Genomic DNA, 18,920 nt, shown 5'->3' on the forward strand with positions numbered 1-18,920 from the left:
AGTACACAGAATTTGCAAAATATTGTGTTGCATTACTGCCTAGTTAGAGTAGTATAAAGGTTATAGAGTTACTGTTAAAAACACTACCTCCTTTCAGATAGGTATCTACAGCATGAAGGGGCCACCCATGGTCAAAACAACAAAAAACTTGTTCCAGCCCCAGTGCCTTACCTTTACATCTGTGAATATTGACACTAATCCATGTGTCACATTTAGCAGAACAGACAGAAAACTCTGTGAGTTCTTATTCTGTGAGTCAAGCTTTTTCCTTCTGCGTGAACGATAGTTTGGATCAACAGTGGAATAATACTGTAGCGTTTCTTCCTCAGATCCACTTTCATCATCTAATAGACAAAATGAAGTACAACTCATTCTCTAGGTCACTGTTTCTCCACTGGCAATGCAATTCAATTTCACACTTATTTTACCCAATTAAACAGTAATCTACCTTATCGTTATTTCTTGGTTTATGCTTTCCCATAAGTTTACAAAATCTTTCCACTAACATCTTAATCACTTCAGCCAATTACACTTCTAAAGCACTATAGTTCTAGATGATTTATTAAGTGTATTACCATAATGAACTGCAGATTTAAATTGACTGAAGCTGTCTTTACTGAAAGTGTTGATGAGTTGGCTGGCCACAGATAGTCCAACACCATAAGAAAGGTTTTCAAATGTTTCTACAGGAGATGGAGCTGTGGGTTCCCACAACAATAAATCATTGCTGATCCTAGGAAGAAATACATTATCATTACACAAAATATATGACTATATTCCCATTTTCTATTAAGTCAGTCAAGCATAATTCCTTTGCAGACTTTATATAACAGATTCCAGATTCCATAAACAGAGAAAATAAAGTTCACGAGCACAAAACAATAATATATTCATTAGTAAAAGCAATAAAAAAATGGAAGTAACTTCTCTTCTGTAATAATGGTATGCACACATCAAAGTCTAACATGTGATGGTGACACAAAAGACTCTAAGTGGGTATATATTTGCTCAGTAGGTGGGAGGGAGAGTTGAGAAACCCCTATTTTGATCACATCAATTTTCAACTAAGTTGCAGGAAACATTCATTCTTTTGATTTCAAGTGAGTGTGTCTGTCAGGGTAAAGACATTCAGTAGAGAAGTATTACAACAAAATATTCAATGGAAGGTTCTGCTTTGTCACTTTGGAAGTGAAAATACTGGAAGTAATGTCTATCAGAGACTAAAATACATCACAATCTCTCTCGCATATTTGCACAGCACAGTAACAATTTAGTAGTATTTTGCTGGTTTTCAGACAGCAAGCTAACAGATATAAATGAATACCCATCTATAAATTTGGCTTGCTTTCTCTACATTTTCATAAACCTTTGTGAGCCTTACAAAACTGAATTAGGTTTTTTCTTTTCTAACTGTCTTGCAAGCTCTAGATTTTTAGATGGGAAGAGTAAAATTGAGTGCAAGTTTCTGAAGTATAAAAATCTGTTTAACCAAGAAACCAGAAAGATTAGAGCAAAATGAAACACTGCACAGAGATCTGAACAAAGTGTTCACTGAGAGCCAAAGTCTATTTAGCTTCACCCTTTGTTCACAAAATCTGCCAAACACTTCTTAGCAGTCAGCTGCCATAACCATGACAATGGTGTCATGTTAACTTGGAAAAATATTTATATAGCACTTTGTGTTTTTAAATAAGCTGTACAAATGAGCTCCTGCTATACCTGCTTAGACAATTGCTTTTATCAAAAGTGAGACAGAACAGAGAGTACAGGTCATGATAACCAAGCAAAACAATTATACTTGCCTGTTGTACAGTTTTTCATAAAAGCTTTTGTTTGGTAGTGTTAAGTGAATGTTTGGTAATGTGAGTTCCAGTACATAATGAGAATTGCTAATTGTTTTATCCTGAAACTCAGTCATTTCAACTATATCTCCTGGCATCACCATCTGAAAGAAAAAAGAAAATAATTAAGAAAAAAAACACAACTAAAAAAAAAGAAACCCAAAACAAAACCAAAAGTGGAAGCCAGAAGTTGCATGTAGTGAGACAGTATTCATTTTCTCTATCATAAGCACAAAGCAATAACAAAATGTTGTAGTACCTCTTCATTTTCAAACATGACCCTACGAGAAGAAAATGGAGAAGGCTCTGGTCTTCTAATATCACAGACATCCTTCAAAGAATGAGACCCTCCTTCTTCTTCCTCTTGAAAGTTATTATCACCTTCTTCCTCCTCAGCTGCTATCCTTTCCAGAATAGAGTGCACAGCCAGAGGGTTTATTTTCAATACAATCCTGACATTGGAGAAGTTAAGCAGAATAAGCAATTAGAGATGCTTAAAATGTTTATATTTATGCTCTGTCACATGTCCACTAGTTCTACTGGCTTGCCTTTAAATACACATAAACTAAATAACTCAAAATTCCAGGGACTTTTTTATTAGATAATAACGTATTTTATTACCCAAATCAATACTACTAAGAAAAAAACTAACTTAGACACACAAAGGGATGTGGTACCATCAGGTGAAAGAAAACCTTAAGTGTCTGCTTTTTTCAACTCCATTAGGTGATCATATAGGTGATCTAACAAAAATCTAGCACTCTCTCAAAATAAAACTTGTTTCACTAGAACATTAACAGCTATTAAAAATTCTCTACTGTATGGTGTAGCTTTATACATGTAAACACTGTTATAAAAATTTTATTTGTGCCATTATAAAAGAAAAAATGTCCCCATAAACTTACTGTCAGAAAGCCACTGAATTTTGTGGCAAACAATGTACACAGCAAATTCTGTAGCAAATCTAAAACTGCCTCATTTAAATATCTTATTACATGCTTCAGCTGTCAGGTCCTTGTCTTCAGTAAGTCTGAAGCATTGTATTGCCTTGCATGTGATATAAGCTGCAATAATTCAGTCATAATGTAATTACTCTTACTATTCTTATGCCTTATATTATTTTGAGGCAAAATTCAACTAGGATGGGTGGTTTGGTATTCAGTCATGAATGCAGGAGAAAAGGTAAAGTAAAAAAAAATGGGAAAAAGTTTCAAGTCTCTAATCATTTATCTAACTTTCAGTGAAATTTACTCAAGTCCATACAGAAGTTGTACTATAAAAACCACATTGCATTATTATAAATGTAGAAGTTCCATGTTTTTTTATAAATTCTTGGAGTCTTTTTAATAGTTACATGCTCTTTCTTTGCAAATTATTTTCAATCATTTACCACACAAGCATTCTGGATGAAAATTAGAAAAACAACTGTTCTTCATAAAAACTTAATCAATGCACATTAAAAACATGAAAATTTATTTTACCGAGGCCAGTCAAAATTGTCTGATGATGATGTTATGTCTCCATCTGTGCCACCTGACACCTGAAAAAATTTTACTGGTGTTTCTCCATTATCTTCTTCAAATGAACCTGCATAGAAAGAAATTTTTTAGAAATTAACAGATAAATGACAAGTGCTAACTTCAGGTCAGCCACTCACTCCTCAAGCTGGAGTCAAACAAGCATAACTAGCCAATGCTACTTACTAAGCTACTTAGGCAAATTTTGTCATCTCTTCTTCCAAAAAATTAACTTTTAGAAACAAAAATTATTTCACATTATTTTTAGCTAGCAGTAGTTGGAAAATCAGACACTTCTAATGCATAGATACTAGCATTTACATTTATAGCATCACTACTTTGTCACAGCCTTGATTAAGTACACAAAATGAGACAGCAGAGAAGATTGCCAATATAAATCAGTCTCATAGATTTATTACTTTGAAAGATATTAGAGGCATAAAATTATTCAAGTTTTTCAATGACAGTTATTTAGGGAATCAGTCCTGGCATCACAGCACTTTTAGGATTGAAAAGGACCTCTGGATTTATCTAGCCCAACCCCTCTGCCAAGGCAGGGTCACCTAGGGCAGGTTACACAGGAGTGTGTCCAAGGTGGGCCTGGGAGACTCCACGACCTCCCTGGGCACCAGTTCCAGTGCTCAGCCACCCTCAATGTATGGAAGTCCTTCCTCATGTTAATGTGAAACTTCTTGTGTTTCAGTTTATGGCCATTGCTCCTTGTCCTGTCTCTGGGCACCACTGAAGAGTCTGGCACCATCCTCTTGACACCTGTCTTTGAGATATTCACATAATTATGAGATTTCCCTCTCAGTCTTCTCCAGACTGATCTGGCCCAGCTCCTGCAGCCTCTCATCATATTAAAGATGCTCCAGACCCCTCATTAGCTTTGAGGTCTCCATTGGACCCTCTGCGGGAGCTCCTTGTCTTTCTTTTACTGAGGAGCCCCAAACCAGACACACAGCCTCTCCTCATAGTAGTATTGTTTGGACTTACATTGGCATTTAGTACAGAACACAAAATTACAGTAGAGATATCATATCTACTCCAAAATTAAGGTGGAAAGACACTCCCTGGGTTACTCCATATGAGAGGACCTTTATCTCACTACACAGTACCTAGAAAAATAAAAAAGTACTTCTGAATATTAACATTCTTACCAGTTAGCTCTTTAAAGGTAAGCTCTAATTTAACTTGTTCTGGAGTTGACCCTCCTATAAATTCAGTTTTAAATTCCAAATCTGTAAATTCAAGATGAAGAATCTCCTTCTGAAGTGATTTCTTGAACCATGGTCCTCTTTCCTGATCTGACCGTAGATCAGGTATTGGGAAGCGAACAGAGAGTTTTAATGCTGGGGCAGTGACTTGAACTGAAACTCTACAGTTTGCAGGAGTATGTGAATCATCCAGAAAAACTTCAGCAAAGGCTTTATGCTAAAAGAACCAAACAACAAAAAACAAAACACAAACCAGAGTGAATAAAAAACCCTTTGAATTAGAGAAAATAGCATTAAAAGTGACTATGGGGAAAGCTGTTGATGATGTAATATCTGAAAACAAAAAATATTATTTGTGTATCACAGAAAAAACACATCAAGACCAACTGCGTTTGTTATTAGGATATTTTTCTGTTATAGGTGTCATGAAGATTCTACTTAGAAGTCAAGTTTTTGCAGAGATTAGCAATCTTTAAAAAAACCTGCTATTTTTGCAATTATTTTTCCTCCAAAATTAGATAGTGAAAGTACCAAACAATATTCAGCTGCAGTTCAGAAATACCATGTCTTAGACACTTGTTTAAAAACGGTTGAAAAAGTAGGAATTACTATCATGTGTATTTGTCCCTTTCAAGAAGTCAGGGTGCCCAGCTCCTGTCCCTTTCAGGTCCTTCATACCCTCCCCCTTTTGCTGATCATTGAAAGGAATCAAAATAGCAAGACAATTATATTTACAGAAATAATTGATGTTTTACAATTTTAGGAGTCTCTTAAATCATTTTGAAAGCTGATTTTTCCATAATCAGTAAATGCAGCAATAAAATTACATGAAGATTTTTGTTGCTGTGTAGAAAATCTGTTAAATGCAGGTAATCATTCCTCAAGTATTTTAAGAAAAATCTTTAAGTTTTAATGCTATTGTGATAACTCAAACCAAGGCAAATAAGCTTCATTTTCTTTCTGTTGGTCCCAGAACACTAGAATGCAATGCATATGCCCCCCATTCTCTCTGTCATCTACCCCAAAAGCAGGTAATACACCACAGAGACAACTGGGCTGATTGTGACAATTAAAGATTTTAACATAGAGGTGGAATTGTTAGCAATACTTTATATCAGCTGCTGGAGAGCATGATGGGACAGATTAGGGATGAGAAATCAGTCAAGATTATTCTTTTTTGCCCAGTTCTCCTTGCTTCAGGAATCTGAGGACTTATGCAATTTGTGAAGCATCTACCACTGTCTTTTGGTCTGTTTTCAAGCACACAATCACTGAATGCAAAATGCATCTGTGTCAGAAGTTGGGAAAAACCAAACAAACTCCAGTCAACCTACCAAACAAAAAAAACCTCTCACACCAAAAAAAAAGCACTTCAGCCACCACAAATCAATCAGAACTAGCAGTCTCAGGCTTACTGTCACCCTGACTTCCTCCTGCAAAAAAACCCAGCAAGTTTATTAATCAACTTCACTTTAAACTTACCAGACTTATGTGCTTATTGTAAGAAGCATACATGTGAGATGCCATCATCTCCACTGTAGTTAGTTTCTGGGGTTGAAGTAAGGAATTTAATCTGTCTACGATACTAATATCCAGCTCACAAAACACTGGACTTAACTTTATTTGTAACTCTGCTTTCTGTGGAACAGAGCTGAGTCTCCCTTGACTACCCTGAAAAGAAAGAGAAAAAGCACTAAAATCTTCAACACAATACAGTGAAACAAATTATAATAAGTAGGAGTTAAGAACTCTGTTTTACAGTCAAGTTTCTGTTCAAATGAACCAAATTAGACAAAGGTTATTGTACAGAAACTTAGTCATTTATATCTCCCACCTTACCTGAGGTCCTCTATTATCTAAATGCTTATAATGCAGCTGAAGGCATGGCATAGAATGAGAATCATTTCTTTCTTCAGAATGAAATGTCAGCAGCTTCAGGAAGAAAAAGTTAAAAATGTTTAATAAATAAGAATGAGTTGCCACATTATGACATTTTAGCTAGAACAGACAGGTAACCCCACACTGAAGTCAGTGAACAGGGCCCCAGCTCAACTGTTTACTCAATCCACATATTCAGCTACTTTACTGGATATCTCTGACCACTAAAGGGCTGGAAGAATAGTCACTGCCACAAGAAACCTTTGCATTGCTCAACTCCATTACTTAGAGTAAATGTTTTCCAAAAGCTAATACCTAAATCACATTAAGCATATCTAAGAAGTAACTAACAAAGTTTGGCTACTTGGTGCTGTTCCTGTCAGGTATGACAGAAGTTGGTTCACTATTTGAGCTCAGAATTAAAATGTAAATTTTAACCTTAAAACTGTAACATATTTAAAAAACTAAAAAACATTAAGAGACATTTTAATTACAACTTTTTTAAAATCTACCATTCTCAGTTATACAATTAACATTTCTTTTTTATGGAACTCTTTATTTTTAACATACCTCTGTATAGTGAGGCTGCATGGAATGAGAGTCAGTAGAAAAAAGGCATTCCAGGAATTCCATCTCACCAATGGATAAGTCAGTACTAAAACTTCGTGAGGCAGTTCTTTGTCTTTGCTCATAAGACACTTTGATGCCAGTACCTATAAACCTGGATTATTAAAATTAATAATTATTAAAAGTAGCATAAATCAATAACAATTATGAAAAGTCAAAACTTAAGTAGGCAAAAAGGATCACTACAATAATTTTTAAATCATTAAAACAACATAATTTCTCCAAATACATGAAAATATCTAATTGTAACAGATTTAGCAACAAAAACAATGAAGCTCATGTTACATAATCAGCAACGGTCAGCATAGAGAAATTTGTAAAGAACATTTTAGGCATCTATCCTGAGGTGCAGTTCATATAAAACTAACATCCTTAGACAATGAAGAAGTCAAATGTCTCACAAAGTCTAAATTACATACATAAGGTAAGAAAATATATATACCCTTAAATATTTTACTTTATACACTGTACTGGGATGGTAAAAATTTCTGCAAAAAAAGAGACTGTTGCCTGACTTTATTATCTTGTTCTCACTTAGGCTTTATCCCTACTGATATCATATTTTGCACTAAGTAAAACCCTAAGCTCCTTAAAGCAGCAATCACTACATTGGAATAACAATAGTTCTGTAAAACACAGCTATTTCTAAAGATATTTACTTAATTGTTCTTGACTCTCTAGGCTTCTGTCATAGAAACTGTACCTAATTTAATTAATCTATTAAAAAGCTAGGTGATTTTAATGTTTATTCTCCTTTCTTTTTCTGTTTCAACTTATTTAAAAAAGATGTCTTGGACAACAGATGTTAAAATTCAAGACTATTTTGAAAATAATAAAGAAGACTAATGCAGTTAAAATATTAAGTGACACAATTCATATGGTAATAAACTTACTTTATTCAAATTTACTTAAAATATATTTTTGTTACTTATATTTATTAATAAGCAAAGTTATACCTAAGGTGATCATGAGAACAAGCTTCTGCAAATACTTCTCGGAAGGACAGAAAATCTTCTGTTGAAAACTTAACTGGCTCAATCTTTTCTATTCGGGCAAAGAAATCCCGAGCCATTGGTGTCAATGGGTTAAGGTTCAGTGAACTTTCAGGTGGGGGTAAAGGGTCAATATGAAGTACAGACACTGAGAAAGTTCCAACTGCCAGTCTAAAAAGTAGCTCAGGTCTGGATTCATCCACAGAAACAGATCTGGATGGAATAGCTGAAATACAAAATTAAGTTCACGTAATTTTTCAGCAATAACACATTTATAAAATCATCTTACTTTTGATTTTCATTTCTTTTTACCAAGTTGCTGCACAACAATTCATTTTCATAATTATCTAGGCAAAACTATCTATCTGTTGTTACTTACATGTCCTTCTTAAGGATGTCTGGTGAACCATATTGGCTGTTAGTGAGGAACCTCTTGGAGGCTGTAATTCTTGTTTGTTACGATCAAGAAAATCACCCCAAGCTGGTTGCAGCTAAAACAAAAAATATATATGACCTTAAATTTGCAGAGTTGTTAGACATTAAATCAAACATAGACAATGAGGTAAATTACCAAAACACTCCAACATGCATAAACAATCAACAGCATGCCATTTCATGGAGAATTAGTGCTCAACTAATCAATGCAGGTATGCTGTATTTCAAGATATGCTTTTAATTCCACAGGTTTTTAAGGCTAAAGTTGCGCTCCTCATGAGCATATATTTTTCTAGTTCTACAACTACTCTCCACGGTTTTCATTACAGAAAACATTAGGTACACAACAGATTTGGGAAAGATAGTGATAACAACAGCATAGTTTTTATATTGTTTGAGGAAAAATTTAATACTACAATTTCATACAACATTGCCTGTGTAGTCTATTTTAAAAGAAAACCAAGTAGTACACATGCAGTAATTAAAAAGAAAATAAATCATGAAGCATTCTATATAAGCTTCAAGGCATTTGAAAACACATTTCCTGGTTTAGCCAAATAAAATGTGAATAATTCCAATACCACTTCCATTGCATAAAAGGAATACTATCAGCTCTAAACATTTCAATTGTTCTAGAATTTTGCAACAGCTCCTGACATTGTAAAGAATGTAGCAATTATGCAACAGTTTCAGGAAGAAGTGTTAATTTCTAAAATATTCCAAATGCAGTTAATACTATACCACTGTAGTGCTCAGTGGAGATCCTGCTGGTGTAGTTGTGTATGTACTGGTTAAAGACAAGTCTAGATCCATGGTTGGAGGATCTCCAAGAGGTGGAAGGGAGGAAAGGCTGTGGGACATGTCCATTTCAGCCATTGAGAAGAAAACTTCTTCCTCTAGTAGAGAATCACAGATAATTAATAGTTATTTACTAATTAAAAAAAACCCTTTATTTCTAACAGAAATGTATTTTTGAGTCTAGAAATCTAACTGCTAGACAGAATAACCAGCTAAATATATCATTTACAAAAGTCCGAAGTTTTCTTGACATGAGACTAGTAGTGTCAATGGAGTGAGATTAAATAAAAATCAAATTACAAAAAAACCACATGAATATCAGAACAGTTAAATACCTCATTTTCATATTCAAGTTGATATAACTTCTATAAATTGATACATTCTCCTTTTGACAAATCAAAGTATTTCACATTAAAAATAAGCAAAAAAGTATTCACATAAAATGAGATAAATACAACTATTACTCTAGATGTAATTTCCTCAACCACATTTGAAAAGATGTCATGCTGTATGTGTTTTTAGCATACTTCACATTAACATAAACTGAACCATTTTAAGGAAATACTGAATCAAGTCCAGCCTGATACCTAAACTAGTTAATTTTTTACTGAACTTTACCATTAATGCCATATAATTACTTCAAGTCAAACTTATTTTAATACACAAATTGGTAAGATTAAGAGATGAACAACCAATTTAAACAATCTTAACACCAGGTTATTTGCAATTTTGCATCATCTTTTATACTTGCCACGACTAGAAGGCGTTCTGGCACTCTCTGTCTCATAGAAGCTTTGTTCAGATGATGCTCCTGCAGACAAAGACTCTTTCCTCAAATAACGCTTCAGCTCCATCTGAATGCGATACTCGTCCTCCTGCTGCATTGGCCGGTTCTTCCTATCTTTGTTGGACAATTCTATCCTGCTCAGACTCTCTGAATTCAAAAAAAAGGATAAAAATCCTACTGTAATTTCCTGTATCCCTAATAAAATTCAAAAATTAATCTGAAAATTAATCATTGGTATATATTTGCATGTGTAGTTATATATCAGATGTGGGTATTTGTGCATTTTGTTGGTTTGAAGGTTTTATTTGTTCAGAACAGATTACTCTCTCCTAGCATTTATTAAGTGCATATCTGATGAAAACATTTCAAGGTTATATATGCAGTGTGATGGCATATAAGATGCGTATATTTCTCTTAGTCAGCTTTAGGGACTAAGGCCACAACTTCTTAATGGTTTTCCTATTAAGGAATTAAGTTATATTAATAAATATAAAAATTATTATAAAAAATAAAGTTTCAGGTTTGAAGATGACACACATGGGAAACTGTATGTAATACTTCTCCAGTTGTCCAAAAACAATGAGCACATCCAATAAAACAAGTAGATCAGTATCAGAAGAATATTAAGCACCCACCCAGGATATGACTTATCTTTCAAAAAGATTATTTACCCTAACAAGTGTTGCTACATAAAATAGATGAGGGGAACAAACCATAACACTCTCATACTTCTACTGCAGTAATTGAAACACTGCTTTTAGTTCTTCACAAATGCAGACAAACTCAATTACAGCCTGTTCTATATTTTCTGTGCCTGACACTAAAACACAGGATAGAGAAGCTAAATTCCTCTTGTGAAACAGAAGCTGCAAGAATCAGAATTTGTTCAGTCTCCTGGTTTTCTCCACCTAGAACTTCCTCATTTCTTGTATTATTATACAGTCATGTGTCAACCCTTGTTTGCTGGTTTGTTTCATTATTAGATGTACAATTTGCAATTAAAGACAAAAAATCAATCATAGTCCTAACTCACAGCAGCTACAAAGCATTTTACTAATATCAGATAAAAACTCATAGTAATGTACCAACACAATTTTTTTTCGACTGAAGAAACATTTTTATCTTGCAAAATCTTTTTTTTTTGTTCCTTGTAATACTTGCCTGGTCCAGCAATAGCTGCTACCATGTCCAATAGAAGATGAACCTGCCTTGGTGACAGAAACAGATGCACAGAATCTATTTGTCCATCTACATCCAACTAAAAAGAAAAGGAAAAAATGCAGTCAAGGAACCTGAAGGAATTTTTATTTACATTAGTTGAATCAGTTATTTGGATAATAGATTTTTACGGTGGAAAGAATACAGTCATTACACCAGTATCTTCTATAAAACAACTAAAAACATAATTTTGTGTTTCTTCCAACCTGTAGCTTGGCAGGATAAATGCAGATGTGTCGCTGACTATCAGCTTAAAATAAATACACAATCTCAACAGAAAAAAAAAAATCAATAATTCATTAATCTGCTATTTTTTTTAATAATTCCCAAAGCAATAAAAAATAAAGTTAGTTTTACTTATTAATTATGAGATATTCAAGTAAGCACCTTTTGAAATAGACCTTAAAACAATAAAGGTCTTCTGTTTTGTATATTAATACTTTTAAAATTGGAAGCATTTCTCTATTTCACACCAAGGAAATGTTATCTTACTTTTCAAGGACTCTTAACTAAATAAATAAGAACAGTTAAAGATTGACTAGAAATTGCTGGACATTAAAAAGATCCTTCTCTACAGCAGTAGAAACTTTATGCTTTCTATAAAATATGGTAGGCTATACAAAACAGGTCAACAGCCAATTTAAAAATTGGAGAGAAGGAGAATATATTACACAGCTTTACTTATATACTCACTACCATGTCTACTTGGTCTTCAAACACTTAAATAGAGTCTCTCTCTAACATACAGGAATTCTCATTTAAGAGATTTCAGTGTGTCCTGACTCATCTGACCACCATGAAGAGGTCTTTTTTACACATATTTATTAGGTTAGAACATAAAGAATCAACATGAAAACGATGGCAATTCTGTTCCCCTGAGAATATTACACCTTTTTCATATGTACTAGAAAACAAAAAAATACAAAACTACTCATTTAGTTAAACACCAGGAAAACATGACTAACCTTAGCTCCAGGAAGTACTTCATTTTGTTTTAATGTTAGGCTTAACTCCATTCTACCAATCAGCTTACAGATCTGTACAGGGTCAGAAGGAGTAATTTCTGGCAAGTTTCTTGTTAGTTGTGGATGTGGCTCATAAATGATTTTTGGATTCCAGCTAGGTGAAAGCTTTGGTTCAGTTGCCTTAAAAAGTTACAGATAAAGGAATAAGAATGTATTCCATTTCTTAGGAAAAAACACAAAACACAAGCATTTCAAATAAGCTTATCACACAAAAAGTCACTTTAGAAACTATAAATTTGACAAAGGCTTTACAAACATGTACTGATAACTGAAAAAACAAGGCACATAGAATGTGAAGCATCAGGCCTTTGAAAGAAAAGCAAGTTTCCACAGAATAGTGAATTGCAGGGATCTTGAATTTCTAGTTCTTAAAGTTGCAACCAGATTCTAGTACAATACATCTTAATTTCTACTCAAATTTCTAATTTCCTCCATTTCTACTCCAGAAATGGACTCTACTAAAGTCCATTTCCTTGCCTCTCCTCAAAATCAACAGGAACTGATTATAAAACTTCCCAAATATAGATTTAAGTACAAATTCAACTCCTGTATCCTTCAGAATTAATCTAATAGTGTACCAATATATTCTTTCATCACTTTATATCCTTATATAATGTGTTTATTTTTACCAGCTGAGTAGCTGAACACACTGGGGAGGACTTTGCTGATGCAGGAAACTCATCCCAGAAGAAAGAGACACCTGAGAGCTGCAGTAATTTGTGAGCAAAAGCTGTGGGCTGATGAACATTAATTCCAGAGCACTCATCTGCAGTTTCATCACAGTACATAGTTCTGGGAGGCAAAAGAAAGGAAATTAAGACAGTGGGTGCATGAAAATTGTTACTTCTCCTTGTGCCTTTTAACCTTTCAGTTTGTACATGGTCTCTCTCTTCACACTTTTACAGTGCTGTCCACTGTCACGAAATGAAACCCCAATACTCTCTGGGAATGGGTGGAAATCTTAACTTTTCTATGGGACACCACCAGAAATGTGAAGATACCCCAGAGAACACACTAATCCGAAGCTTATAAATGCTTAAAACTAAATATATTTCATTAGCAATCCTTGGTAAGCATCAGTTTTATTTGATGCTAATCTCAATACTTTGCAAGAAAGTATGACTACACTCTCCCATAGGTTGAAAATAATCTATATTGAGAACACACACAGTATTCATGTTCAAAGTAATTACAGAATTCACATGGGCTCTTTTGAAAGCTCACACAGAACCTAAATTCTTTCAGGGTTTTGGCATTTTTTTTCAGGACTGTATATTTTTTTCTAAAAAGATTTAAAGTGTCTTACTCAAAGGGGTCAGTTCCCTTTCTAACTGTGCACGTGGCCTGACCAGCCAACAACATACACGGGCTGTTGAATGTCTGAGAAATGTTATTCATTAACTGTAGAAGTTGATGAAAATGTGTAAAGGGAAAAAAAGAATTCTCCTAATTTGATGGTTAAATAATTTTAGCAGAAACATGCTGAGTGGAATCTGAATGAAGACAATGCTCACTAGCATTATAAAAGAGGTGCTCGAGAGCAAGTGTCTAACCATATACTAAGAAGAATTGTGTGTATGAGTAAAATGTATGTTACAGGAAATGGCAAGAAGTCCCTTAGGAAAAAAAATCCACATATTAAAAAAAAATTACCTTTCAACTCTGATTTCAAGTGCAGTTCCACTTTTAGAGTTTTCTGGCACATGTTCTATTCGTAACACAGTATCCAAAAAGGTAACTTTCACTCTTCTTAAAACTTAAAAGACAAAACAAAAAATTACAATGTAGACTATTATGTCAAGTTACTGAATGATTACTTTGGTAACCATATTAAATGGTCTTTGATTATAAGTTCTCAATATTTATTTCTGTGGAAATTACCAATTGAGTTTAATAAGGCAACAAGACTTCAAGAGACAATATAAACTCCTACTAAATGACCAATATGTAAATCCACAGCATACAACTGCTCTCTAAGGCTCAGACATTTCAGCAAGTGACAGTTCAAACCAAGTTTTCCTGTAGCTCAGTGTGGATGATCCTCAAGGGAAGTAACATCTTCATTGTGCACCATATCTGAACTATTAAACATTGCAGCAGCAGCATGCTGCCTGGGCTGAGGAATTCCATCTCCAGATGGGACTTGAAAGATTTCCCTTAACTCAGACATTTCTGCACAAAGTTCTCCACCACATAATGTGGTCATAAGCCCTTAGTTTTGTGCACTTAGGAAAACCACCTCCAACAAAAAAAACTTTCTGAAGTACTTCTATCAACATGGTGTGATTATGAAGTGTCATACAACATAACAGGTCAGCTTTGCACAAACACAGCTGAAGAAACTTTTTCCATTTCTCTTTCAACAATATCACTATTAGCGATTGATGAATTACACAGCCATCTCCAAAACTAAGACATGTCATCAATCCCTCAAGCATAGATTTAGCTGGATTTATTCTGATGAAAGAAAACACCAAACTTGCCCTGAGACAGAGTTCAATCTGTCCACTGAGGGAAATATACAAATACTTTAGGAAGTAAATGGGGCTTTTTCCCCCACTTCAAAATCAAGATCATTTGTCCAACATTCCTCTTTAGATTTTACAAGCAATGCTAACAAGTGAAAATCAGTCATGTAAGTTATGGCAGCTGAGATGCCATTTTGTAAAACTGCCACACAACATAAACCAATTAAATCTCAGATGTTAATTCAAATCTCAATAATTGATTCATACCTGTTTCAATAGTTTCTGCAAATTTCTCAAGTCCTTCAAAAGGTTGGGACCCTTCTCCTTGTTCATCTGTCAATTTTTGGCTAAGACACTCTTTTGCAAGCTGCATACTACTGGTCATAAAACTTGACCAATACATAGGCTCAGATCCAGATGCTGTGAAGTAAAGTAAGTCTTAATAAATTAAACATGGACTTCATGAAACTATAAAGACAAAACACACCAATATATTTGGCACATCCAGAAAAGTTTCAACAGCTTAGTAAGAAGTTATACTTAAAAACAAATCTAGTTATAATCTCTCATTATAGACTTTAAGACTTTAAAATTCATGTAATCTGTTAGACTGCACTGGTAAGATTCTGGTATTTGAAAACTCAGTATAAACAAGAAATTGGGTAATCAACAGTGTAATCAATTTTTAGCAGTGGTTTAATTTAAGCAATTAAATAATTTCTAGCATTCTTTTACTATATTGGTATGTTTTTGTAGGCATAAGTGGCAAAATGAAGTCAAATTTTTAAGAATTATTTCAAAATTTCTTATTCCTCTTGAAACATATCCTGCATGGACAACACTGCATTTTAAACCTTAAGCAAGGTTTAAAATGTTATCTTAGCACATTAAAACATGTTTTAAATGCCTAACACAGACCTGATATAGTAAGCAAAACATAATAAAATCCAAGAGCACAGCACGTATTAAGCTGAACAAGTTTTTCATCAGCCAGATTAATTTAATTGACAAAGCATTCCTACCAGCTAATGCCAAGGCCATTGTGAGCAAATACTATAAAACTATGGATTAGAAAAGCAAATCAAATTCAACTATCACATTCTAGTACAGGCAGACACAAATAAAACCAGCTCAAATACAAGCTGTGTTAAACAGGCAAAACACTTCAGTTAAGCATTCAGGTCTGGAAACCTCCACATGGCTATGGATGCGTGACAAAACCAGCACCATGGGGTTTTTGCTACACTGTTTGGTCTATTATGAAGCACTGTACATCACAGAGAACTAACTGATGCAGGTGAAGAAATAAAGGTTTCTTCCTAACACTACCATTCCTTCAAAGCAATAATCTTACATCAGAAAGTAACATAGCTCAAAATTTAATTCCAATTAAACAACTACAGATCAAATGTAGAGTACATGTAAGCACGTCATTCATTTAAGGTAACTAGCAAAAGATAAGAAATAGGTTTTACTCATTTTTTTTCTTCTTCTTATGTTTAAAAAATGTTTTCTTCCACCTTCTCTACACTACATGAAGGAAACCAAATTAAAATCCTTCAGACATTCAAACCATTTTCACAACTAAAAATGAACTATGTGTTCCACAGAATTTGTGGAAGCTTGATGACCAGTAAAAATTTATCACCTGGACAATCTAAACCAGATCAGTAACAAGCACATGGATACAGACAAGCTGGAAGAACTCAGACAACCCTCAGCATTATAATCAAAGTTAGTATGTATTTAGAGTACTCAGAAGTCATTATTTCACACTGCATGGCAATTAAATTGCATTTTTTGTTCTCTAAACATACAAATAGATGCATCCTTTAGCCTGAAGTAGACAAAGATAGAACCTCCCTACCCCCCCAGTCTTACACCATGATGTTTGTCCTGCTGCCACCCAACAGCCAGCTACTAACACTGCCTCACAGAACTGCACAAACACCACCCAAAAACTGCAAAAACTCCTGCCCACACTTCCATTTCTATAGGTCTGAAACGGCTTGGAAGACATACAACAGCAGGAAAATTATAAGCATTTAAAATTATTTAACAGAGCAACAACTAATTGAGTTGACAACCAACTGACAAATACCTGAGAGTTTCTTTTTTTATAACTCTCAATCATTAATGTATGGAAGCTAAACGACAATTTAAATAAGACCAAGAATTGACTAAAGCAAGGGTAGACTTTTTACTCTGAAAAACTGTAAAGAATCTCCTTTCCTAAAATCAAAAAATTAAGCCTACCAAGCCTTGGTCTTGGCCTGAAGACCATCTCTAATCCTTTTACTTCCAATGCACAGTTATCCTGCAGCAACGACCCCCACGGGACAGATAAAGAAATTGATTGGATAAATCCATCTGTGACTTCCAGAGGTGCATCAGCAGACTCCAGGATCTCATTAAGACACTAGAAAAAAATAAAATAAAAATTAAAAATCATAACTATTTTTTAAAATCACATCCATAATTTTGCATCTAACAAATAAAAACACTTTGACACTACTAGAAAATTAATTATAATCAGACAAAAAAATTGACACTTTCAACTACATCAATTTCATTGCAATTTCACTCTGCCTAGCTTTCAGAATTGCTCTGTGGTGGCTGTATAGTCTGCATTTTTGTACTATACAAAAAAAAGTTTGCTAACTTACTCTTATAAATATCAGAATACTAACAAAAGTTAATCTGCTCTTTCTTTGGCAGTACTTGAAGAAAACTGAAAACAGGCTGACAGTAAAAGCACCAAAAGTAGTTAGTTTCTATGACAGGAGTATTTCATAGCATGTAATTGCAATGTAAAGTTCATTTTCAATGTGACAGTGGACCCAAACAATCCCCTCTTGCTGTGTAACATACTTGCCATTTCTACATCGTATTTTTATAGTGGCATTTAAACACTGCTACATTCAAGTCGCTCTAACACAGGATTTTCAAGTTTTTTAGGATTTTCAAGTAATTTAGGATTTTCAAGTAATTTAGGATTTTCAAGTTTTCCATAATCCTCAGAAGACTCTCCTATTGCTCTATAAAGGTTTCATTACATCCATTCACATGAAACATATTCTTCACACTTAGGCTAATAAAAAAGTGAGTTCCTGCCTGTGGTTTGATTTTAAAATGTAGTTAAAACTTAAGTCCTTAGACAAGAAGTAGTTAGGCTTCAATGAAGCAAATCCCAATCTTATTCACATATCAAATCCAGAGAGTGCAACTTTCTAATGTAAACAAGACCCTACTAAAGACAGTGGTTGCAATAATAGGACATAATCTTTAACTGGCAAGAGAAAGTGTGGTTTTGACCTTGCTGAGTTTTAAACAAGGCTACTGATTTTACCTAATAAGAAAATGCTTAAATTCAACATCATAAGTTTTGAAAAAACCAAGGATTTAAAAGTTCTTTGCCATTTTAATGGTATTTAAAACTATATTCCAATTATTTAGAATAATTTTAAAAATGTAAATTTCTGAAAAGATAACTTCTTTATTCTTATATCTCCAGATGCAACTTTCCCATCACATTAACTTGTTGCTCTCAATAACCTTGCCTTTAGAATTTTGTTTGCCTTGCATGTTCAGCTTTTCTAGTTTCTGTTCCAAAGTCCACTCAGGCAGCAGAAAATAACAAACTTTAAAGAAACAGAACCTGAATAGTCCTATTATGAAATTATTTAGGAATCAAATAATCAACTAAAATACAGTGATATTAAAATTTTATAAAATAAATAATATAAAAGCTCAAACATATTTTAACCTATATTTAAGAATTATACATGTGGCAATAGCATAAGATAAGGCAAAAATAATTATTAGAAATGAAAACTGTATTTAAAAATACCATATGTTGATTTCAATTACTTGAATGAATTTACAAATAATTTACTATAGCAGGAAGTAAGCTAGCTACCATATTTTGAACAAATCTGACTGAGATGTCTTTTTGCTACCCATGCACATAAAAAGTAAGTGTATTTTAGCATACTGTTTACTATTTTAAAATAGACATTTACTATCTAAAAGCAAAAGAAACTGAAGCACTCTTGAGCAAAATTGCTTCATAAATAGGCCAGCTGTTCCTAGAAGGAAGTAATTAGTGCATTCCAAG

At 33.8% G+C, this 18,920-nt stretch overlaps 1 protein-coding gene across 1 annotated transcript in view; it reads right to left on the bottom strand.

Moving 5' to 3' along the window:
• ATG2B (autophagy related 2B) overlaps positions 1–18,920 on the bottom strand; it is a 46,176-nt gene that overhangs the window by 24,957 nt on the left and 2,299 nt on the right. The window contains exons 2-20 of the mRNA XM_058806266.1: positions 17,060–17,222; positions 15,071–15,223; positions 13,989–14,091; positions 12,965–13,127; positions 12,276–12,455; positions 11,254–11,350; positions 10,057–10,239; positions 9,249–9,403; positions 8,452–8,563; positions 8,037–8,298; positions 7,024–7,174; positions 6,415–6,507; positions 6,058–6,246; positions 4,519–4,792; positions 3,323–3,428; positions 2,101–2,293; positions 1,803–1,945; positions 576–733; positions 172–344 (exon numbers count right to left, since the gene is read on the bottom strand). Coding sequence (XP_058662249.1) covers positions 172–344; positions 576–733; positions 1,803–1,945; positions 2,101–2,293; positions 3,323–3,428; positions 4,519–4,792; positions 6,058–6,246; positions 6,415–6,507; positions 7,024–7,174; positions 8,037–8,298; positions 8,452–8,563; positions 9,249–9,403; positions 10,057–10,239; positions 11,254–11,350; positions 12,276–12,455; positions 12,965–13,127; positions 13,989–14,091; positions 15,071–15,223; positions 17,060–17,222 — 3,051 coding nt within the window. The remainder of the gene's footprint in view (positions 1–171; positions 345–575; positions 734–1,802; positions 1,946–2,100; positions 2,294–3,322; positions 3,429–4,518; positions 4,793–6,057; positions 6,247–6,414; positions 6,508–7,023; positions 7,175–8,036; positions 8,299–8,451; positions 8,564–9,248; positions 9,404–10,056; positions 10,240–11,253; positions 11,351–12,275; positions 12,456–12,964; positions 13,128–13,988; positions 14,092–15,070; positions 15,224–17,059; positions 17,223–18,920) is intronic.

Source organism: Ammospiza caudacuta, chromosome 6, assembly GCF_027887145.1.
Source record: "Ammospiza caudacuta isolate bAmmCau1 chromosome 6, bAmmCau1.pri, whole genome shotgun sequence".
Taxonomy (NCBI): domain Eukaryota; kingdom Metazoa; phylum Chordata; class Aves; order Passeriformes; family Passerellidae; genus Ammospiza; species Ammospiza caudacuta.